General features: G+C 43.3%; 1 protein-coding gene across 3 annotated transcripts in view; it reads left to right on the top strand.

The window, feature by feature from the left end:
• The window catches only part of LOC126249625 (1-acyl-sn-glycerol-3-phosphate acyltransferase alpha), a 716534-nt gene that overhangs the window by 491051 nt on the left and 199626 nt on the right, over window positions 1-25857 (top strand). Inside the window, exon 1 of one of the 3 annotated variants that reach the window (XM_049951296.1) lies at window positions 4340-4447. The exons of the other annotated variants lie outside the window; for them this stretch is intronic. Coding sequence (XP_049807253.1) covers window positions 4348-4447 — 100 coding nt within the window. The 5' untranslated portion in view covers window positions 4340-4347. Of the gene's footprint in view, window positions 1-4339; window positions 4448-25857 lie in introns of those variants that run through there. 3 annotated transcript variants of the gene reach the window in all.

Below are 25857 nucleotides of genomic sequence, written 5' to 3'. Positions count from 1 at the left end.
ATTGTTTTCATGGATCCTGAACGGTCGCCGGGTATTAGAAGGTGAATTCTTGTATGGTGTTTATTCCAGAACTTGACCCATGTGACAGGACTATGGAATATTTTTCGAGAAGACATGTCCAACTGACACCTGCCGGGACTTGGGGATTAGTGTGAACCTACTTATGTCTCGTTGGTATTTTTGTTGTTTGTTATTTTGATGAAGTTCCCAAATCTTGATTATACCTATTGAACGTTGATACTCTGGTAAAAAAGAACATTATACTATTAATGGAATTGTAATAAAATTCAGCCTTATACATTATTTGTAGCCAGTAATTGTAAAAAAAACGTGGTTAAAGCGACCGCTAGCGTAAAGCGAGAAAACTGGGTTTGATTCCCGGTCTGGCACAAATTTTCATTGTCATCAATAAATTGGGGAGTTGGAGTTTCATCATATCTGCAAATGCGACTATAATTCTTGTAGTGTACAAATACTTTTCAGCCATGTTTACCAACAGTTAAAAAATCACACAAATCGGATTAATACAACACGCGAAAATACAAAATTCCCTTTTTTTATCATACTTCGTACACATCATTCACTGTCATGAATTTTGTCAGCGGTGTTGGGACAGGTGATCGCTTGGTACCAGATCTACATTACAGCGCTCCAAAATTTAAGGGGTGACCAATATTTATTATATGTAGATAATGTTTTCATGCAAAGACGAGACCCCTTCCACTCAGTTAAGCAATTATTCGCCTTCTTGCCCCTCCCTCTCTTTCTTCTGAAAGTTGCCGGATTGTTTGACAATTTTATTTATGCTGTTCATTGGCTCATTACAACTTCCGAACTTTTGTTTGCTGTGGCATAGATCCGGCATCGGACTGTTTTTAAACAGCACCTTTGAAAAACACTCCCGTGATACATGTGTCGCTATAATAACTTTTATAAACGTGTATTTCTGTGACACGTGTCGTCTCAATATGCTACTCTCTTCATTATAACTGACTCCGTGAACATAGTATGGCGAAAACGGAGCTCGAAAATAAAAAGTGTATGATCAACACTGTGATTGTTATGTCTTGTTTTCATGAAAGGGTCGACCTAACGTTCACTCAGACTACATAAACAATATGCCCATATTCACTTCATTGAGCCATTCCCCTTTATGACTCCATTTGGTAAACGTAAAGAAAACTATACTGTTCCATATTCCACAATACTAATTATTGAATAAATACCTCACGATCCTATTCGCTCCATCGTTTCCGCAACCCAACTCGTACTTCTTTACTCTGTGCCGAACATTCAGACTGGGCTTGGGATATCAGACAGCGATGTATCGGAATATCGATGTATCGCAATCAGTTACACAAAATTTTGAATCGATAGCTGCTAGTTGATACATCGGCAACGTGAATATTTTGTGGCGATATATTCAGGTATTATTATTATTATTATTAGTATTATTATCAGCATCTAACTCAGAGAAAACTCAACTCCACTTCCTTTTTAATATTGAAATATTTACAACATAAGAACGGTACCTACAGTTTTATATATTAAATTTGTTAGAGGAACTTCGATTGTTGTCAATTTTGTACTATCTTAACCTACTCTCACTCAAAAGTAAGATTGGTAGAAATGTTTGAAGTGATAGTCATGCCAATAAATTAGTATTTTATGTTCTTTAGAAACTATGTTTTGGAGCAGATAATCTTGTCGTGTAAATTATGTGTAGTCAGAGTAATTTTGGTTATTTATTTTCGCCTGTCCATTTTTTCATCTGCTGTAGTATAACTTTTTTATTTTTCTTTCCTAAGATATCTCTGTTTATATTGAAATCTTGCACAGTTAAATTTTGGGTTTCCTTAATTTTTTTATCATTCCTTGAAACGCACAACTCACAGTTTTAAATAGCATATTGTAATCTGAATTTTAAAAGCAAATTTTTAGCACAGACATATTAATCTTTATGAAACGCATGACTATTTGTACTTCATTCCAACCGATTTCGGTCATACCATGTTCACGGTCATCGAAAAATTAATCTGCAACCAACATTATGTATCAAAACTCAAATATCTAGAACATTACAAGCATGATTTCTGTGTGGAAAGCAGTTGAGTGAAGAGATCAAACACGAGACATAGAGTGTATGTCTCATGTTGGTTCTCTTAAGTTATTCGGTTTTCACACAGATTTCATACGTGTAATGTTCGAGATGAACAATACTTTCAGTTTTGATACGTAATGTTGCCTGCAGATTAATTTTTCGAGGACTGTGAATATGGTTCATGACTGAAACTGATCGGAATGAAATATAAATAAAGTTAGCATATGTGTGTCATGCATTTCAATAGCTGATGACTGCCTTAACAAGAGATATAGATGAGATAGTTGCCCACATCGATACTTAGTTCTGGGATATTCGATTATTTCGAAACTCGATACTTGTCTTTTGATGTCACTCCCCTAATTGAGAGTAACTGCCTGCACGCCTTTTCTGTAGGTGCCAAAAGCCCATCCCACTCCTTACCCCCTGGGACATCCCATGTCATCTCTTATCTTGGGTAGAGCAGAGGATGAGTCACTGAAATGAGTAGGGTACAACTGGCTTTCTGCCGAATTCGGTCAATTTGGTTGGGATGACAGAGTGATGTCTAACGTAGCCCGAATTCTACATCTACATCATTACTCTGCAATTCACAATTAAGTGCTTGGCAGAGGGTTCATCGAACCACAATTATACTATTTCTCTACAATTCCACTCCCGAACAGCGCGCGGGAAGAACGAACACCTAAACCTTTCTGTTCGAGCTCTTATTTCTCTTATTTTATTTTGATGATCATACCTACCTATGTAGGTTGGGCTCAACAAAATATTTTTTATTCGGAAGAGAAAGTTGGTGACTGAAATTTCGTAAATAGATCTCGCCGCGGCGAAAAACGTCTTTGCTTTAATGACTTCCATCCCAACTCGGGTATCATATCTGCCACACTCTCTCCCGTATTACGTGATAATACAAAACGAGCTGCCCTTTTTTGCACCCTTTCAATGTCCTCCGTCAATCCCACCTGGTAAGGATCCCACACTGCGCAGCAATATTCTAACAGAGGACGAATGAGTGTAGTGTAAGCTGTCTCTTTAGTGGACTTGTTACATCTTCTAAGTGTCCTGCCAATGAAACGCAACCTTTGGCTCGCCTTCCCCACAATATTATCTATGTGGTCTTTCCAACTGAAGTTGTTCGTAATTTTAACACCAAGGTACTTAGTTGAATTGACAGCCTTGAGAATTGTACTATTTATCAAGTAATCGAATTCCAACGGATTTCTTTTGGAACTCATGTGGATCACCTCACACTTTGCGTTATTTAGCGTCAACTGCCACCTGCCACACCATACAGCAATCTTTTCTAAATCGTTTTGCAACTGATACTGGTCTTCAGATGACCTTAGTAGACGGTAAATTAGAGCATCATCTGCGAACAACCTGATAGAACTGCTCAGATTGTCACCCAGGTCATTTATATAGATCAGGAACAGCAGAGGTCCCAGGACGCTTCCCTGGGGAACACATGATATCACTTCAACTTTACTCGATGATTTGCCGTCTATTGCTACGAGCTGCGACCTTCCTGACAGGAAATCACGAATCCAGTCGCACAACTGAGACGATACCCCATAGGCCCGCAGCTTGATTAGAGGTCGCTTGTGAGGAACGGTGTCAAAAGCTTTCCGGAAATCTAGGTTAAGTTGTAATTCGGTTGAGGGTCGGCGATACCGACAAATGTCAATGCCAAATAGAGGTTGTGGTAACAGGTTGACCCGTGGTGTAGCGCTGTGTTTACGTCCCCGGCGTATTTAATCGCTCGATTTTGCCGAACGCCAGTTGTGTCGCACTCATTTTAGTTGCTCGTCAGCAGAGGTGGGTAAGGGTAGGATTCGATATATCGTGGCGATATCGATATCTATACGACTATACCCCTACACCTCTTTCACTTCGTTTTATTTCCCCTCCTCCTTCGCTCTCCCATTTCCGTTCCTACGTTTTTCTCGCCTGTCACAAACTGCGCAGCTACAGAAACGGCGATTAGGACACGCGCCCCGGCTTCCGTAGCGTAGTTACAACGCCAGTGGGGCTAGTACAAAAGCCCGAACGGCTGAAGACTTAGGGAACGTCCTATTTGTGTAGAGTGGTTTTTGGATGTCCGTGCGGGCGAATACTTATGGGCGCGCGTGTACGATCGGTGCGAGGGATGGGGCGGTGCGCAGCTGCGCCGTAGATTGTTGCATCCGCGGCTGAGTAGATAAGTGGGCGCGCCGCCGGCTGGTGGCCAGTGCGCCGCGGGGCTCGCCATGGCACGCACGCTGCCGCCGCCCGCCGCTGCCGCCGCCGCTGCCACTGCGTGCCGCGACATCGATCTGAGCCGACTGCCGCCGGCAGCCGCCGCGCACGGTAAGCGTCGCCCACGTGCCTGCCTCGCCTCCTGTAAACAAACTCCTCCGTGCCCGCACTTCAGATTTACTCTCGTTTGCAGGACGCCGACTGGCTCGGAATGGGTGGCTGTGTGAGAGTGATAATTACCGCATGTGCTTTCTCAATTTTTATTGTGGTCCAGTGGTGAAGTACCCGACTGTAGATGTGAAGTTCTCGGATTCGATCCCCGCCCAGTTCCTTGATTTTTGTCTATCACTTCACTGATGCCGGGAGAGATTTTGCATCTGTATTGAAATTTAAAATTAATCCTTTCATTTCATGCCTCACTTGCACATTTCGCACCCAGCAAGAAAAGTGACACAAATCGAAAAACAGCGTCTTCAGTTCATATCACCAAAAAGAAAATTACGTGTGAAGTACCCAACGTGTACGAAAACATAATGTAATTGACAGCCAACAATACTTACATGAAATTTAAAGGAATCTTATACTCTTTTAATATAAGTTTTATAGAATTAATTATTGAGTTGTCACTGTCTTTTCCGGGGTTTAATTTTTTTATTATTATTACTTTCGATCAATAGTTGATCATATTCACGGCTATGTAGTTATGAAAAAAATTTTACAAGACACTCACTGTGTTTTTGACGTATTGTGCCTAGTATGTGTACATGAGTATATTGTTGTGACAAATTTTACAGTGGGGCGCTCCAGGAATGGTGGGAGGGAGGGGGGGTGATTTAGTATTAGTTTAGTGATGAATTACAAAATAGTTTTAAGATTTCACAACATATCATTCGGAATTCACTTGTTACTAGTCAGTAATCTTTACATAGCTCTCTTCAAACTGATATGTCTGTATGTGTGGTTTGTGGAGATCAATTTTGTCTGGGATGGGGGAGGAGGAGGCGCGGCGGCTGCCTCCTTGCTGGGCACGCCCATGGACGGAGTTGTACCGAGTGCCAACGTCATGGGCAACAGAAGTGGGTGGCAAATGTAATCCTGTAACAGCAGAAAATCACTAGAGAGCGAAATTGCAAATGTCTTCGTGCAGCTAGATGTGGGAATCAGTCTCAGGACCCCTCTTCCACGCCTCCTGGTTGATTATTGAATGAACCTTGGACTATACTGTAGCTTAGAACGCATTCCGTATTGCCCTTGACCTTCGTTCCATCAATTAATCGTGTATCTATCGAGAAAGACTGGGCATGGTAAATAAAATCTTAATAAGAAACGTAAAGATAATAAAAATTAGTAATTTTCATTGTTTAGGGTAAGAGTGACAATTGAGGGTGCACACGCATTCCCGGATAGCAGACAGCTGCTGTGCAGTTATTAAGAACGAGACGTCTATGTAACTGAGTCACAGAAGCAGTGGGCGTTGGTGAAGATTTTAGATTCGTACTCGGAAGCAGAGGTGTTCAAATCCCCATCCGGTCATCTTGAATTAGATTGTTCTTTGGTCGAAATTGTACAAGTCCAGAAATAGTAAAAAATGAGAAAATTTGACGTTCTTGCAAGAAACCACGGCAACTTTTTTAACATAAATTTTTTAAATGTTTTAATCAGGATAAGTAGTTTTTCTTCTTGCATTTGGGTCAACATACGCAAATACAAATCATGACGAGGGAGAGTGATATAGGTATCGCCTGTTAAATTGTGGAAACTGGACTTACGCCTTTCTGCCCAAAGACTAGCGTAATTATGATTTCCTCTCAAACGCTTTAGGCTCATGTGAGGAATGACGTCGTATTCATCAGGCAGTTATCCTAAAGCAGTACTTTATTAAGCACTACAAGTTAGTTTCGACTGTGTGCTCGTTCTCAGAGTGCACAACTGACGTGGACACAGCAATGTCGTGAGCAATATAAAACAGAAGTCAGGTGCTACTTACGAGGATGATGTATCCTCATCTACCGTGCACTTTAGAAGACAGAAACTGGCTAGTGGTGCGTAACTAAGTACTACTTTAAAATAACAGACTGATGAATACGTCGTCATTCTTCAAATTTATCGGGGCTGTGCTGCCGACTCAGAAGTAGTCACATGAGGCGAAAGCCAAACTTTTTGAAACTTTCTGGCAGATTGAAACCGAGTGAGACTCGCACTCGAGACCTTTGCCATTCACGAGCAAATGCTCTCAGTAGGTAGAGCACTTACCCGCGAAAGGCAAAGGTCCCGAGTTCGAGTCTTGTTCTGGCACATTGTTTTAATCCCAGTGCACACCCTCATCCTCGCGGCCTTGAGTTGTACGCCATCTTTAACGATGTCGACGTAATTTTGGGCGCTAAGCTTCTTTCCGGTAAATACGAGACTAATGAATTAATGAGTCATCGAAATAGTGGCCGTGGCCACAAACGCTGCTCACCTGTTTCTGGAGTTGTTAATAGCTAACTCAGATTGGTATTACCAATGGTAAACCAGTTACATACTTGTCGGCACACTATGTTTCCTATTAAAAATATCCTTAAAGTTTTATTAGGTGGCTGAGTGAGTATCAGAAGTTATCGGTTCGATTCGTAGTCGGCAATATATTTTTCTCCCACTTCACACTGAAATTATCTCGGAGTAGGCAAAGAATTTGGAATATTATCTGAAATGAATGGATAGTGTCTTGAAAAGGGGTTTTAAGATGAACAACAGCAAACGTAAAATTAGAGCAATAAAGTGGATTTTAATTAAGTCAGGTGATGCAGAGGGACGTAAAGTTGAGAATGAGACAAAATGAATTATAGACGAATTTTATTATTTGAGCAATAGAATAATTAATAATGGCCGGAATTAAGAGGATATAAAATGTAGACTGGCGGTAGCTTTTCCGGAAAAGAGTGACATATTAACATCGATTATAAAGTTAAATGTTAGGTAAGCTCTTCTGAAGGTGTTTGAGTGGTGTGTAGCCGTATACAGTAATGATATATGGACGATCAACAGTACAGACAAAAAGAGACTAGAAGATTTTGAAATGTGGTTCTATAGGAGAATGCTGAAGGTTGATGGGAAGCTCGAATAACAGATGAAGAGGTAATGAATCAATTCGGGGAGAAAAGTCTTAAAGGACCAATTTAGCTGAAAGGTGGGACGTATTGATGGGGCACATCCTGAGGCATCAGGGAATCGTCGGCTTGGAAATGCAGGGAAGTGTGGCGGGTAAACATTGTAGAGGGAGACCAAGGCTTGGCAACAAACATCTGTTCCAAGCGGATGAAGGTTGTAGTAGATACGCAGAGGATAGACTAGCGAGGAAGCTGCAAGTGCTCACTACGACGACGACCACGGCTACTACTACTGCTAATCAGTCTGTCACCTTTGGCAATGTTTTATAAACGCGTAAAATACAAATTTATTCCGTAGTTCGGATTCCGTGTCAAAATGTAGACCTCTCTGTAAATGGCTGATCAACTTGTCCACAGGTCGAAGAAAAAATGGAGGGAGATTAGGGGTCAAAGTACAGTTTATGTCCAATTCATTGATGATGGAGATCAAGCTCGCATTGGAGAAGGATGGGGAAGGAAATTGGACGTTCTTTTCCGAGGAACCGTCATGCCATTTGCAATAAACGACTCAGAGAAATCACATAAATCTTAATGGCTTGACTGAGGTTTGAACCGGCGTCTTCCCGAACACGAGCCCAGTGTCTTCCCATCGTGTGAACTCAGTCGATCACCTGTCGAACAAAGAAGAGGGCAAATATCCTCCAATAGGACCATTGCTAGCAAAGTGCTGCGTGTTCAAACCAAACTTCAAGTTGAGGACATTTTTACTTTGCCAGTTTAGGTGCAGTTAGATGGAATTTGACGTAGATTTCCTGAGTCAGCCAATAGCGCGTTAAAATACTGCGTAATCACTGTCACACCCCTCCCCATTCTCCAGTTTTACACCTCGCTGACGCTACAAAACATGGTATTTTTTAGCTGTTTTTGACTTCGGAATCTCGCTTGCATTTTCAGTCCATTGTTATTACCATATGTAAAAAATACTTTAGGTATTTGCATATCTGAACTATTCGCAACACTGAATCTGTTGCGTTCACAGATGATTGTAAGTTTGGTGTTATCCCAAAGTAAAATGTAATCTGCATAATTTTAGTGGTACCAGATGCAGAGTACAAATTTGTGGTTTTTTGAGATGGTTAGAACTGTGAAAAAATTTCAGGTGTCTGGCACGTGCCGAGTGAGGTGGTACAGAGGTTACCACTCTGCGACAGGACGACTGCTCAAATCCCCGTCCGGTCATTCACCTTTATGTTTTCACTGTTTTTCCTAAATCGTACAACTCGTTCCTTTGTATCGTACTGGAGTTCATGCGATTGCACATACGAGGACTATTTTCTTTTTTTTTTTTTTCAAGATCCGGTCGGTTGCGAAACGGAAATCACACTGAAAATAAAAAAACGTTTTATTTCCAATATTTAGCTACACCTTCCAGCTACTTATCCACTCCGTCACCGATCCGACTTAGCTATTGGTCTCAGAGTGGTACCAACTTTCCAATGCTCTCGTCACTGAATGCAGCCGCCTGTGCTTTCCGCCAATTCTGTGCGCTGGATTGCAGTTCGTCATCTGTGTTAAAATGCTGCCCTCATAGCTAGCGGTTCATGTCAGCAAAGAGATGAAAATCAGAGGGAGCCACGCCCGGACTGTATAATGGGTGATCAAACATGTCCCATCATGAACGTCTGTACGTTCTGCTTCAAAGTTCTTGCACCACTGTCGCACTTTGCTGTCAAAAAAATGGCTCTGAGCACTATGGGACTTATCATCGGTGGTCATCAGTCCCCTAGAACTTAGAACTACTTAAACCTAACTAACCTAAGAACGTCACACACATCCATGCCCGAGGCAGGATTCGAACCTGCTACCGTAGCGGTCGCGCGGTTCCAGACTGAAGCGCCTAGAACCGCTCGGCCACATCGGCCGGGACTTTGCTGTCACTCGTGGCTATTACGTTATGTGGGCTGCATGGAAATCAGGCGGAACCACTCAACACGAGGGCATGCACTTCATACTTTGTGGGAGACTCTGTTGTTGTAGTCGTCTTTATGTGCACAATGTGCGCTCAGAACTAAAAAGTGACGTGACGCGATAGATGGGCATACTAGAGACACTGTACGACACATCTGCGCAAAGCTTCATCGGGGTTTCATTGTGATTTTAACTTCTCGTTCGATCGGACCTTGAAAAAGAAAAGCCCTCATAGAAGTTAGTTTGATAGTTTCCTAGAACTTTATTAGGTGGCTCTTTGTCTCAGTGGTAATAGAGCCAGACTATACTGGGTTTGACACCTAGTCAGTTCTAGGATTTTCGTCCATCACTTATCACTTTTTTCGCCTGTGGCAATGTTTGTTGTGTGAAAAACGCCGGGCCGGACTTTGCTTCGCAGTCCACGGTAAACTGTAGTTCCCCTATAAATGGATGAGTAAATCGATTCAAACGTCTGAGAAAGGCAACTGCATACCTCCTCCGATAAGACAGTGCCTAGCAAAGTAGTGTAGTGTTCAAACCAACCTTCGGGATGATGACAACTTTACCAAATATTTTACTATCTTCCTTGTTCTTTCTTTTTAAATAGACTATCCGATGATTTGTTAACATGTCGTAACCAGTAATGATACCATTTGTGTGATCCGAGGCTGAGTTACATAATTTTAAAAGTATCCTTTACAAGTCGGTCGGCAATATGCCTAAACTGTGCAACTTGGGTTTACCATGTAAGATCATGATATCTACGGTATCCTCTGATGTTATCTTCCATTTGCATCAGTGTTAAACAAATAAACTTTGTAACTGTAAGTTAACAGATAACGTTACGCTGAACTCAAACCCCATTATATGTAGTAGTTTTATTAGCACAAACCACCACTCAAAAAAAAAAAAAAGATCACTGAAAGAGTATGCTCTGTCTGTTTCATCGTGTGCAGTAACATGGTGCAATGAGTGGCAAACGCCACGGCGTCGCCCAATGCCGAGGGTGGAAGGCCGTGTGCTGAGTATTCAATATATAAGTGCTCAGACAAGTTTAAGGGAGCACTTGTGGGGCAATAGGCAGTACAGCATAAGAAAACGATTGGTGTCAAAGTATACCACTGCAAATAATAAATCATAATACGAGGGGCGTTCAATAGGTGATGCAACATAGTTTTTTTCTGAAAGCAGGTTGATTTTTTTCAAGATTCCAATACACTATATTATTCTCCACTCTGTTGGCTACAAACTCTATTTTTCAGTACAATCTCCGTTCATTGCGACGGCCTTACGTCATCTTACTGGAAGGGCGTATATACCTGCATGGTATCACTCAACCGGTCGTCTTGCTAGATCAGTAACCTCCCCATTGTGCCGATTCCCGGCACGAATCCGCCCGACTGATTAGTGTCGAGGTGTGCTGGCTAGTCTGTGGATGGTTTTTCGGGCGGCTTTCCATCTGCCTCGGAGAATGCGGGCTGGTTCCCCTTATTCCGCCTCAGTTACACTATGTCGGTGATTGCTGCGGAAACACTTTCTCCGCGCATGCACACACCATAACTACTCTACCACACAAACATTGGGGTTACACTCCTCTAGTGTGAGACGTTCCCGTGGGGGAAGGGGGGGGGGCGGTCCAGTGGGGGCCGAAACGCACAGTAAACCTGGGTTCCGCGTGGGGCCTCGGTGGGGTGAATAGACTGCTGTAGCCTGTTGTGGGGTTGTGAACCACTGAGGGCTACGGGGGGGATGAAGCCTCTCTCTCGTCTCTAGGTCCCCAGTTCCATACAATACAATCTCCCCATTATTCAAGTACTTCTTCTCGTGGAGCGCATCCTTCATTGGACCAAACACACCGAAGTCAGAAGGTGCGACACCCGATCTGTAGGGTGGTTGAGGAAGAACAATATCATGTCTTTCTGTGAGGCTTTTCTTTTTTTTTTTTTTTTTTTTTTGGGACCAAACTGCGGAGGTCATCAGTCCCTAGACCTACACACACTAACTCATGCTAAGAACAACACACACACCCATGCCCGAGGGAGGACTCGAACCTCCTGCGGGAGGGGCCGCGCAATCCGTGACATGGCGCCTCAAACCGCGCGGCCACTCCGCGCGGCTTCTGTGACATCCTCTCGGGTGCACAGACTTGTGTGAGACCTTGCGTTGTCCTGCAAAGGAGAAGTTCGTTTGCAGTTTTTTTGTGATCCATCGTTCACCTCCAGTGAGAGTGTCCGCACGCTCCAACATTGCAGGAGAGACAGATGTGTGCTGCCAGCAGGCACGCGGGATATCAGACTGGTTTGCGCGACCTTGTTGCGATGATGACAGACGCCTCACCCAACAACTCACTGTGCTTTTGTTCACTGCTAGGTCTCGTAGGTATTTTACAGGCTCCTATGATTACCTACAATGCTCTGGTTTTCCGCCAAAAGAAACTCAATGACAGCTCTCTTCTGGGAACTCACCTCCATTACAGACGCCACTACGTATAGCTCTGCCACCCATTGTAACTTCATGAAACTGTAGGGGCTGAAACAGGAATATTCCACGATGTTCCATAACAAACTCCACATTTTTTCAGCTGAAACTAGCCAATAAAACAAATCTGTTGCACTACTTACTGAATGCCCCTCGTTCAAAAGGCAGCACGAATTGTCAGAGGGTCACAGAAATGTCGAGAAGTGTGGAATGAGATGGCCACGGAAATACTGAAAAATGGCAGACCCTTGAAGATAGACGCCACCTATCCCACGCAATCCCAGTTACAATATTTTCAGTATCGACTGTTACGTGTAGGAATACTACAGCTCCCGAGGTATCACTCCCGAAGAGAGCGTGAAAAGAAGATTAAACTAATTATGGCGCGTGCACGGGCTCTCCATACGCGAAAGGAACCTTAATACGTAGTTCAAAGGGAAGTATCCTCCGTCATGCACTTTACACTGCTTTGCAGAGCATAGATGTAGATATAGATGCAGTGGCTAGACGGGGGTATGACCTCCGTTCCCCCGCAGTCCGAATCCAGTGAACACAATGAACTGGCCTAGCGGGCAGAATGCTAATCCGGCGGCGCACGTATAACCCGCCGCACGGGATGACGGGTTCCAGGGACGGCGCCACCCAATACACAGTACTGTTGCAGCACGTGCGGCAGAACTGTACCGCGGCTGCCCCTGAATGGCACGGCCGCCCTTGCGGAAGCTACCCGCCGACTGCTGACACACTGAATAGCCGCTCATTTGATCAACCGCGGCCACCGTCTGTTCCCACACGGTTCTGCCGCTATACTGCGCCGCACTTCTGTGCCGTCAGAGACAGTACACGGGTACTGAATTCATCATTATTAGCGCAAGCGATTGCCTGTTTGTAACTTTCAATAACTCTGGTTAGCTGAAAGACAACTACGACGTCTTTCACAACGAAGTCAGTGCATAAACCAACGTGTGTTTAGAATATCCTTGGTAGCATGTCTTCAGTTGTGATGTCTGGCCAAACCCTAAGATATAACATTGTGTGATTTTATGAGTGCTTGCACTCTAATCCAAGTACGTAAATTCCGATGTGCTGTCAGGTGAAATTATGTATAAAACATATAGGACATTTATACGTGCGTGGAAAACAAAGTTTCTAAAGCGCTGCAGTCATAGAGTGTGCGGCTGGTCCCGGCGGAGGTTCGAGTCCTCCCTCGGGCATGGGTGTGTGTGTTTGTCCTTAGGATAATTTAGGTTAAGTAGTGCGTAAGCTTAGAGACTGATGACCTTAGCACTTAAGTCCCATAAGATTTCACACACATTTGAACAAAACAAAGTTTCATGCACATATTAGAATAGACGAAGAGGCTAGGCTGAATTTTGTTTCATATACAGACGATGTCACAGTTTTAAGAGAGAAAGAGACTGATCTGCAAAAAGGAAATTATCTTCTAAGCAAAATTGCTGTAGAGTACAATATCACTACATCTGCAAAGAAAACTAGAGGCAATGATTTTTGTGAGAAAGGACTCCATAAGAACAAAAACAGTAATGAACAACACAGTAGCAGAATAGGTCTACCAATGTAATTATCTCGGATGTGACATTACGTACTTGTGTGACAACGATATAGACAAGAAAGTAGCAAAATTTTGTAATATATTTGGAACAATGAACAGGTTCATTCGAAATAAAACAAAAAGCAACACGAATGAAGTTTTATAAAGTATTGGAAGTCCGCACAATACTTTACAAAAGTGAGTTGTGGCTCACAGACAGTTACATCGAGGCAGTTGAAATCTTAGGGATGTGAGAGGCTGTACCAGAGTAGACAGATTAAGAAACAGCTACATTAGGAAGGAATTAAACAAATATAAGAAACAATTGATTACAACCAAAGAAAATGAAGAGGATATCTCGCAAAGTGAAATGCGCTAGACCATCTCTTCCAGAGTCAGATATTATAATACGGTAAGCCGAATAAGTATACGAAGGCCACGGAAGACATAGGCATCATGACAAACAAGGGACGAATAAATAAAGTGCAGAAGAAGATAAGGAATGTGAAATTTGGTAAGCGTGTTAAAGCGGAGGCCGAGGACATAATGTCTTTATGCTTTCGCTGAAGCTTCAGCATCATCAGCGGGCTTTGCATTATTTCCTATAAAACGAAAAAATGATTTTTACTGCTTGTACATATATAAATTTGAGTTTTTAAGACAGTATTTAGAGATTTGAAAAACAGACATAGTGACCACATGCTGTGGACTTCCTGGATTTTATGTTATTTAATGTAATTGTTTTGTTTCTCAGTTTGTCATCTGCAACTATATAGAATTAATGTAAAACAGTTATTTACTTCGAAATTTTACGATTACCATTAACTAGTACTATGTGGAAGACTGAGTGTGTGTGTGTGTAGTTGAATTGGTACCAGTTTTATTTATTTACTGCTTTTATTTTTGTTTATTCTTTTTTATGTATTTTTTGTGTATGTGTGTGCGTGTTTATGTGTTTCGAAGGGGGCTTTCTCTGATAATTTTTTGAGGGCAGAGAACAGAGTTCCATTGCAGAGAACTGTGTATTCCTTTATTACTTGTTTTCCTTCAATTATGGCTTTTTCTTTTTGACAGCATTCTTTAATTGTTAGTTTTTGTGGTGGGCTGTTGCCACATTTGAGAATTTTCAAGTCAGTGTTAATGTGTGTTGTGCTGTCCATAAGGTACTCAGCAAGTGTAGAATGACAGTTGTTACTGTTTAATGCTCTTCTGTGCTCAGTGTATCTGGCATTAAAGTTTCTGCTTGTCTGTCCTATATAAATTGATTTGCAGTCTTGACATGTCAGCAGGTAAACACCAGATGTGTTATTTTTTTCTGTACTTGTGTTGAATGCCTTAGTTTTCTCCATTATTGAGTTATCTGTCCTGTGGATCATTTTAAGCCCTTGTTTTTTTTTTAATATATTGTCTATTCTATGCGCTGCTTTGTTGTTGTAAGTGAGAGTGTACCATTTACTTGTTACGGGTGTTTCTTATTCAAAAAATGGTTCAAATGGCTCTGAGCACTATGGGACTTAACATCTATGGTCATCAGTCCCCTAGAACTTAGAACTACTTAAACCTAAGGACAGCACACAACACCCAATCATCACGAGGCAGAGAAAATCCCTGACCCCGCCGAGAATCTAACCCGGGAACCCGGGCGCGGGAAGCGAGAACGCTACCGCACGACCAGGAGCTGTGGACTCGTTTCTTGTTCATGTGTGATTGTGCGTGTGTGTCCTGTGTGGTTGTGTTATGTGCGTTTATATTCTGTACGACTGTGTTTCTAAGTTGGGGTATAAAAAGAAAAGAATAAATTGTGTTTTCCTCAAGTCGAACGCTCTCCATAAACAAATGTGTTTGTAAGCAAACTGGGACAGAAGAGCTTCAACCTCAGGTTGATTGCCTCGTCATTAATTACCCGACCTGCCCATGTAATCTTCGGAATTATTCTGTAGCACCACATTTCAGAAGCTTTTATTCTCTTGTTGTTTGTACTTTTCGTCGTCCACGTTCCACTCCCATATACAGCTACACACCAGGTACGAAGTTCTCAGAAAAAGCTTGCCACTATTTAAATTCATATTCGAAGTTACCATATTAAACCTTTCTGGGAAAGCTCTTCTTGCTATTCTTTTTATATTGTCTTATTTCTGTCAACGTGTGTCATTTTGTAACCCAAATAGTCATCTCCCACTTTTAGTGTCTCATTTCGTAATCTGTTTCCCTCAACATCGACTATTTTTATTTCCCTTTTTACTTATTTTAGTTCTGTTGATTTTCGTATTATAACTGTCCGTTTCGACAAATGATCTCCCAAGTTCTTAATCATCTCTAATAGAATTCAAATGTCACCAACAAACAGTTCTTTGTGTCTTATCCATGAACATTAATTCCTCTTCTAGATTTCACTTTGGCTTGCCTTACTGCTTGCTCAGTGTACAGACTGAATAACATGGATAATTAGGGGACGTATTGCAGCCCTGTCTCATTAAATTCTCAATTACTGCATCTATTCCATATCCTTCGACTGTTAGCCCCGCATTCTGGTTTTTGTACACGTTGTAGATAACCTGTTTGTAAAATGTTGTGACATAAATCTACATCTGCTTCTACTTCCATATTGCTTACTGTGTATGTTGGAAGGTTTTTTATGTACCAGTATCTTTTCCCCTCCTCCCTGTTCCACTCACGAACTGCGCATGGAAAGAATGTTGTCGGTAAAGCTCCGTATGGCCTCTAATTTCTCACTTATTTTCTCGTCGAGATCATTTCACGAGGCGTACGTGGAAGGAAGTAAAATGTTGGTCGTTGATTCGTGAAACGTACGCTCCTGAAATTTCCTTACTAAACTATTCTTGTAGCTTCTGCCACTGGAGTTCGTTGTAAATTTTCGAAACGTCCCCGAGCAGAGCAAACGATTCCGTGACGACACGAGCCGCTCTTCATTGCTGTTCCTTCAATTAATCTTACTTGTTGAGGACCCCAGACTGGTGAGCAACAGTTATGAGAATCGATCGATCAAATGCTTTGTAAGACACTTGTTCCATTAATGAGCTACATTTCATTTAGATTCTCCCAATTAATCTCAGCGTGGTAACTGTTTCTCCTGCATCATCTTGAGACTGAAGCCGTTCTGTCCGTGTTTTGCTTGCAAATAAATTTGTTTTTGGAAGGCGTTCACTTTGAGAAAAACATATTTTTTTTCTTTTCTTCTGTTAACCAGACGTGTTTCGCTGAAGTTTCAGCATCATCAGTGGGCTTTTATTTTTCTTCTATTAAACAGCACAATAAATGTTCTTTACTGCTTATACACGTACAAATTCCAATTTTTAAGAAAGTATTTAAAATTTTAAAAACAAACATATGCATACAAACCTATTCTGTTTTTCAGATTTGTAAATACTTCCCTAAAAATTCTAATGTGTATATGTACAATTGATAAAGATCATTTCTTCTGTTGTTTAATAGAAAGAAGGTAAAGGCCCGCTGATGATGCTGAAACTTCATCGAAACACTTCTAGGTAACAGAAGAAAAGAAAAAAATGTGTTTTGCTCAAGGCGGACCCTTTCGAAAAACGCATTAACTTTTTCTACAATTTGTTCTATGTGACCATTCAACTTTAGGTCGGTCTACCCGGTTACTCCTAGTAATTTTACGGTATTTACTATTTCCAGTGATTTGTCGCCAATAGTGTAATCGAACGGTGGTGGATCTCTTCGTCTATGTATACGCAATACGTCTCTTTTTTTACGTTCAAGATGAACTCCTAGTTCCTGTGGGAATCATCGATCTTGCGCGTCTCTTTCTGCATTTCGCACGTCTTCTGACAGTGGTTCATAGTGAATAGAAAAATGATATAGGTCGTATAAGTGTTTGTTGTAACCTTTTGTGTATGTTTGGACGTGCAGTATAGAAGAAAAAAGTGTCAGACGAAAGAAAGTGAATCAGCTGGCAAGCCGGCCACGTGAAAGTGGAAGAGGGAATAACACAAGAGGACCACGCCAAGGCTAGCCACTAGGTCGATATCCGAGCCGTCACAGGGTCTGGCTGACGCCCTCTGTTGTAGTACTACGCGCGTGGCGCGCCATCACACGGGCGGGTTGGCGCGCCACAAAGCTGGCAGCGTCTTCCACACTCCGGCATACCTCAGAGTATTGGATTACTTGCCTGGGCCCCCATCCGCCACCGTAACCGAGATTGCTGTATCGCAATAACGCGGCACGGCTCGATACTGAGGTATCTAAAGAGAAACGTGGATATAGCATATACACTGTTGGCTATAAAATTGCAGCGCTGTGTAGGCGCATGAAATAAACTTCAAGTAACCATGAAGATGCTTGGATATACACTGACGAAAAAAAAAATTCCCGATGCCAACTAATAGTTACCGTAGAGTAACGGAATTTAAGGAATACATTTGTCTATGTAACAAGTTTTAGGAATTAATGTTGCAAGTTGACAGGTAAATGTAAGCGCGAGAAAAGCTATTGTAAATGTGACATGCTGGTACATTAACAACCGGTGTAATCGTCAGAATGTTGAATACAAGCATGCAAATGTGTATGCATTGTGTCGTACAAATGCCAGATATTATTCTGTGGGATGGAAAAATGGTTCAAATGGCTCTGAGCACTATGGGACTTAACATCTTAGGTCATCAGTCCCCTAGAACTTAGAACCAGTTAAACCTAACTAACCTAAGGACATCACACACATCCATGCCCGAGGCAGGATTCGAACCTGCGACCGTAGCAGTCGCGCGGTTCCGGACTGCGCGCCTAGAACCGCGAGACCACCGCGGCCGGCTTGTGGGATGGAGTTCCATGCATGTTCCACTTGGTCGGTCAATACAGGGCCGGTTTATGCTGCTTGTGGATGAAGCTGGAGTTGTCGTCCGATGATGTCTCATATGTGCTCGACCGGATACAGATCTGGTGATCGACCATGCTAAGGCAACAATGTCGACTCTTGTAGAGATTTTTGGGTTACAACAGCAGGTACGTGGGCGAGTGTTATCCTGTTGGAAAACACCCTCCTGGAATGCTGTCCATGAATGGCAGCAAAACAGGTCGAATCACCAGACTGATGTAGAAATTAGTAGTCAGGGTGCGTGGGATAACTACGAGGGTGCCCCTGCTGTCATACGAAATCGCACCCTGCACCATTACTCCAGGTGTAGCTCCCGTGTGTGTAGGTCGCAGGCCCTGAAGTGGACTCCTTCTAACCGACATACGGCCACCAATGGCACTGAAGCAGAACAGGCTTTAATCAGAAAACAACACAGCCCTCCGTTCCGCCCTCCAATGAACTCTCACTCGACACCACTGAAGTTTTGGGATCAGTGGAAAGCACGCTAGAGGGCGTCGGCATGGGAGCTGTCTTCGAAGTAACTGATTTGCAACAGTTCACTGTTCACTGATGCCAACTGCTGCTCGAATTGCTGCTGCAAACGCAGCACCATGCGCCACAGCCGTACACCGAACATGACGGTCTTCCCTCTTGTTAGTGCAACATAGCCATCCGGAGCCCGGCCTTCTTGTGAGCGTACCTTCCGGTGACCACCGCTGCCAGCAATCATGTACAGTGGCCACATTCCTGCCAAGTCTTTCACAGCAGTATCGCGGAAGAAACATCCACCTTCCCGTAACTATTACACGACCTCGTTCAAGCTCAGGGATGTGTTGATAATGCCATCTTCGCCATCTCAAAGGCATTTTTGACTAACATCAACTAACTACGTCCAATCTCAAAGGTAACTGACGATCACGACAGTTACCGCGCGTATCTTAAGGGAACCTGATTTGCATCCTCATAGTAGCGCTACTAGCACAACTCTGATACAACTAACGTGAAATTTGGATAGACGTCATCTGTCAGATGTAGAGACACGCCTACCAACTTTCGTTTATGTATCACAACTCCTTCTTCCTTCTTGGTGTTGGGATTTTTCTACGGTAGTGCATAAGGAAAGATTACACGTTAGGTTTCTTATTCAGAAATCTCTTTCATTTGTTTTTTTTTCCGTTTGTGAGAACATCTTGTTAGAAGGAGAAGTATCTACCAGCACGTGTCGCAAACCGACAGCGGTAGAATAGTGGCATATTGAGGCTGCGGTTTATCGATCGGCGATATTACAGCTCGCGTTGATCGGTATCCCACGAATGCAATGCGAATATGGAAGCGGTCGGTTCAGGAGGGCCATACTCAACGCCATGTTGGATCTCAGCGAACCCACAAGACTAGCAACCGAGATGACAGACATACTATTCGCTTGCTCATGTGGCATCGTGGTAACACCTCACGTAGCTGTATCAGGCATTCGGTGTTTTTTTTTTTTTTCCCCAGCCGGACAAGGACAGTACGACGACGTCCGCAACACCACGGAATTTCTGTTATTGTTGCGGGTTCCCTTGACGTGACAGCAGACACAATGCATCGACAGTGGTGCACCCAACGCCAACACGTCACACAATAGTGACACCACAGCCGTGCGGTTAAAGGCGCTGCAGTCTGGAACCGCAGGATCGCTACGGTCGCAGGTTCGAATCCTGCCTCGGGCATGGATGTTTGTGATGTCCTTAGGTTAGTTAGGTTTAACTAGTTCTAAGTTCTAGGGGACTAATGACCTCAGCAGTTGAGTCCCATAGTGCTCAGAGCCAATAGTGACACCACACCTTTTCAGTCGAGACCCAGTTCAGTGAACAGCATCACAATGGGCATATTCACGTATGTAGAATAAACGTTACCATAGTGCATTGGTCATCTTCATACAGACCGGCACCAGACGTGATGGTGTGGGTGTCATTAAGTACAGAATATGATCACCTCTGTCCGCGTATCCGATAACATGCACAGCAGGCTTTACATTTCTGGCGTCTTAAGGTCGGTGGCTGAGCGCTTTCTTCGAAGTCTCTGAAAAGTTATCTTTCAACGAAAAAACGCAACACCGCACCTTGCTTATAATGTCCTGACCTATGTCGATACGAAGGGTCTTCGAATGTCGCCCTGGCCAGTACTCTGTCCAGATCTCATATGCACCGAAAACATCTGGTCATGGTTGCCGAGAGACTGGCATGCCACTACTTGTCAGCCAGTGTGATCGATGAACTCTGGCACAGAGTTGAAACAGAATGGAATGAAGTACTTATATCTGTCATCCAAGCTCATGTCTGCTCGATTCCCATTCTGATTAGAGCCGTTGCTGTTGCCAGAGGTGATAGCTCCGTATAGTCTCACACCTTCTACAACCCCTAACTACCTACACATTGAATCTTGTGTTCGTCTTATTGTACTGTATACAAACAACAAGAAAATTTCGTCGATTTCTATAATTTTTGTTAGTACAGTTTTAATGGCCAGAAGGTATCTCGGTCAGAACTCTTTGTACAGGAGACGCCAGCGAGTTGTCTGTGATGACAAGACTGTGTGAGTTTATGATCTCGGATGAATCATAAATTTCTCTCTAGTGCCAACTAAAAGGGATATGAAAGCAGTGGGCAAAAGTCACCGGACGTGTTGCCCCGTTTGAAGACGTGCCGTGTTTGACGCCCGAATACTGCTGGTAGATGCCGCGTATGGCGTCAGTGTGGAATCAGTATCCGAGCAGTCTTTTACAGACAGTTGTGTGGTGAACATAGCAGCACGTCACGAGTTAACCGACACCGACTTTGAACATGGGATCATAATACGTGCAAGACGCGTGGATGATAGCATAACGGAGATTATACATGAATTAGGGTTTTCAATGTGTAGGGTGGATCTTTAATATCCCAGAGACCTTGTCCCCCACATAGGGGAAAAATCGGTGTAGTCGCAAATTTTGGTTCAGTGATAGGAGCCCGTCGTGAAGAATTAAAAATCCTGACCCGTGAGGTCTGAGCGTGGAGGTGGTGGAGAGGGATTTACAGGCCATTGTTCTGTTTTTCTTGAATATCTCTGAAACAGCGGCATCTAGCAGAAACTTTCTCCAGTACAATATTGAATTACATTAAATTTCTTAAAAAAAAGTCCTATAAATTTTTTTCTCGAGGATTAATAGTTTCCATCTTGCAAGACACGGAAAATGGCAGATTATTAAAAATAGTTCCCAGAATTAACTTATTCTGGTAACATCTCCACGGACTGGGGCTAAGCCATGAATCCGAAATACCCTTTCTTCCAGGAGTGTTACATCCTCCTGATGGTGTTGTTACTCGGTAAATGGAACAATAGACCCGGCTGCAGCGAGAACTAACGTCGTCCAGTTCAAAGTAGTGCGCATTGTTGCCTCGCAGTGGAAGCATTGGCAGTAGCGATGGCTTGCTGGTAACGCGATTAAATGTGTTGGTGATGAGAAGGAGAAAGGAGTAGTAGTGCTAACGGAGAATCTGACGGCATTCACATTCAATATGTTAAAGCTGAGTAAGTCGAAGGTGCAAAAATTATCGGACGAGAGACAACGCTTAACGGAGTAGGATTCAAGCATCTGCCCCAAATAAGAAATAAAATTTACATAATAAATACCCCATTGACGGTACGTACAAATGTGTTATTAGGCACCAATTTCTGCTAACTTATGAACAATGCAATGAAATACCAACTTTGGGAACATTTCAAAGATCTTACATCAGAGAGATGAACTCAGGGCAAGAAGGAAACTCTAACAAAATAAATTTATGTATATAAGGTTTCATCCTAAAATGTGCCAGAATAAACGAGGCGACGTAGTTTCAGATAGAAATACTACATCAGATTTTATAAAACATGAACCGTCGGAATTAAATGGCTCAAATGACTCTGAGCACTATGGGACTTAACTTCTGAGGTCATCAGTCCCCTAGAACTTAGAACTACTTAAGCCTAACTAACCTAAGGACATCTCACACACCCATGCCCGAGGCAGGATTCGAACCTCCGACCGTACCGGTTGCGCGGTTCCAGACTGTAGCGCCCAGAACCGCTCGGCCACACTGGCCGGCCGTCGGAATTAAAGCGCTCAAGTATTTGTCCAAACACGGTGAGGATTCGTATGCATTACACCGTGCACAAATATTAAACAGTGATAGTGTGCGAGGAAGACTGGCAAACAAAAAATGCAGTAAAGGTGTAATTGTTGTGCTTTGCAGGACTTTGGGCAATATACACTATCCAGTTACATTTATATGACCGCCTGTCAAAGGTCTGGATAACCACCTTTCGCAACGCGGAACGTACAGGAAGAGAGTCGGTGAGGTTCTGCAAGATACCAACAGGGATGTGAAGTCACGCTGACTCGAGTGCAGCGGTCATCACCGCTAGGTTTATTGGTTGACGATCTATGGCGTGAGCATCCAGATCGAGTTGGCCCAAGGATTCGGACTGGGTTTAAATCCGGGGAATTTGGTGGCCAGCGGAGTACGGTGAACTCATCCTGCTGCTCTTCAGACCACACACGTACACCGCGAGCTGTGTGGAACGTTGCCGCGTACTGCCGGTAGATGCCATCGTGCCGAGGAAAAAAACTGCATACAGGGGTGGACACGGTTCTCAAGATTAGATGCATACTTTTTTCGATCGACTGTGCCTTCCAGAATGAAAGGATCACCCAGCGAATGCCACGAACATATTCTCCGTACCATAAAGCTCCCCCCTTGTTGCTTTCAGACGTTTCACTTTGTACACCTCAACAGCCATCTGTCCGATGGAGCATAAAACGTGATTCAACTGAAAAGGCCATCTGTCGCCACTCAGAGCACTACCAGTGGCGATGTTGGCGTGCAAATTCCAGTCATCGTCGCCGAAGAACAACAGTCAGCATAGGTGTATGAACCAGGTGTCTGATGCAGGGGCTTATATGCAGCAACGCTCGCTGAACGGACGTTGAGGAGGAGACTCTGTCGGTAGCCCCTTGGCTCATATGGGTGGTTAGTTACTCAACAGTTGCACCTGTATTCGCCTGTACACATCTCCTCAGCCGTTGTTCGCCCTTGTCTTCTGTGGCCCGTGGTTCACCACAGTCGCCTCGGCGCCGGTTTTGGATAGCGTTATTTTGCCATGCACGGTATACCTTAACCAGGGAGGTATGCGAACAGTTTACAGACTTAGTCGTTCGGAAATGCTTCCACCCTTGGCCCCAATGCCAATGACTATGCCCTTTTGGACGTCAGATGAATCGCTTCGTTTCCGCATTACGACAATGACTGAACTGTTTTCCCGATACGCTTTATATACCCGTCACTGCTGGTGCTCCCATCTGTCTTCTGCTGAGTGATTATTGCACATCGACGTCGAACATGGGCGGTGGTCACATTAATGTGACTGGACAGTGTACTGTAGCGTGTTACACTGCTCCACTAACTCGTCTATAGTTGTTGTCCTGCCAATATTCTTAAGCTATAAGTATTGTACTTGGGTGGTTACTGCAAAATCATCTTAAATCTTTGTTAAGAGTCTTTATATTTTGGTTTTTCTCTGTATCCACATCTACATATACAAGGTGTCCCAGGAAAAATTGTCGTCCGCAGCTCGTGGTCGTGCGGTAGTGTTCTCGCTTCCCACGCCCGGGTTCACGGGTTCGATTCCCGGCGGGGTCAGGGATTTTCTCTGCCTCGTGATGACTGGGTGTTGTGTGCTGTCCTTAGGTTAGTTAGGTTTAAGTAGTTCTAAGTTCTAGGGGACTGATGACCATAGATGTTAAGTCCCATAGTGCTCAGAGCCAGCCAGCCAGGAAAAATTGTCAATATTCAGGGAGATCACAGGAACGATGATTCGCAGCAAAAAAGTAAATGGGGCTGTAAATTGCATACCTTAAGAGCTATGAGCACTTCTCCATCATAGAGACTGTAAAAGAAATCTCTTCTGTTACAAGCTCTTTGCTTTGCATATTTTTGGAGGAGGCAGTATGGACTAAAACACGAAAAAGTTGTCTAGTAAACATCGGCTCTAAAATGCATATCCCACCTTAAGAGCTACGAGTACTTCTTCAGTAGCAGAGACATGTTTCACAGTAGCGAAGATGAACAAGTGCTCATAGCTGTTAATATATGCGCTTTAGAGCCCATGTTTACGGATCATTTTTCCTTGTTTTGGTCCACACTATCTCCTCTCAAAAGATGGAAAGCAAAGAGTTTGCTGTAGATGAAATTCGTTTCGCAATATCGAAAATGAAGAAATGCTTATGGCTCTTAAGGTATGCACTGTAGAGGCAATGTATACTAGACATTTTTGTTTCGAATGATCGTCCCTGTCCCATACCTAAATATTGACCATTGCTCCTGGGACAACATGTATAGTCCGCAAGCCACCGTACTGTGTTTGGCGGAGGGTATTTAGTGTACCACTGTAACTTCCTATCTTTGCTGCTACAGTCGAGAAATGGTCCGCGGGAAGTACTATTCTTGGTAAGCCTCCGTGTGAGCTCCAATCTCTCTAATTTTACCTTCATGGTCTTTACGGCAGACATGTGTGGGAGGAAGAAATATATTGGTTGACTGTTGTAGCAACGTACACTCTTGGAATTTGAACAGTAAACCACACTTTGATGCACAGCTCCCCTCTTGTAGCGTTTGCCACTGGAGGTGGTTGAGCATCTCCATGACGCTTTCGCGTCCACTAAATAAACCTGAAACGAAACGCGCTGCTTTTCTTTGGATCTATCTATTATCTATATCAACCGTATCTGGTACGGATCATAGACTGATGAGCAATTTTCAAGCTGCTCGAACGAGGCTTTTGTTAGCTACCTCCATTGTGGATAGACAACACTTCCTACGGTTCTTCCAATGAATCTCAGTCCAGCATCCGCCTCATCTACAATTAGTTTTATCTTTAAATCGCTCTGTACTCATACTCTCAGATATTTAATGGATGTTATTTCGCCGGCCGCGGTGGTCTAGCGGTTCTGGCGCTGCAGTCCGGAACTGCGGGACTGCTACGGTCGCAGGTTCGAATCCTGCCTCGGGCATGGGTGTGTGTGATGTCCTTAGGTTAGTTAGGTTTAAGTAGTTCTAAGTTCTAGGGGACTTATGACCTAAGATGTTGAGTCCCATAGTGCTCAGAGCCATTTGAACCATTTTTTTGATGTTATTTCTTCTAGTGATTGTTCTGCAATCGCGTAGACATACAATAATGGGTCTTTCTGCCTATTTGTACGCAATACGTCAGAGTTGTTTATGTCGAGCGCCAACTTTCAGTCCCTGTACAAAGCGTCGATCCTCTGAATATGTTCCCGCATTTCGCTACAATTTTCTACTGTTTGACATCTCTGTATACAATAGCGCTTATCTAACTTCCAGCGTGTGTGACATATACGAGGGTCATTCCAAAAGAAATGCACACTATTTTTTTTTAATCCATCTTTTATTCTACATGTTTGAAAGTTTTCCAGTGTGTTGATACATCCTTTAGGAACAATATTTAGATTTCTGCACATAATTTGGTTCAAATGGCTCTGAGCACTATGGGACTTAACATCTGACGTCATCAGTCCCCT

Source organism: Schistocerca nitens, chromosome 3 (genome assembly GCF_023898315.1).
Source record: "Schistocerca nitens isolate TAMUIC-IGC-003100 chromosome 3, iqSchNite1.1, whole genome shotgun sequence".
Taxonomy (NCBI): Eukaryota; Metazoa; Arthropoda; class Insecta; order Orthoptera; family Acrididae; genus Schistocerca; species Schistocerca nitens.
The sequence above is the reverse complement of the archived record's forward strand: the minus strand, read 5'-3'. Positions and strand labels throughout refer to the sequence as shown.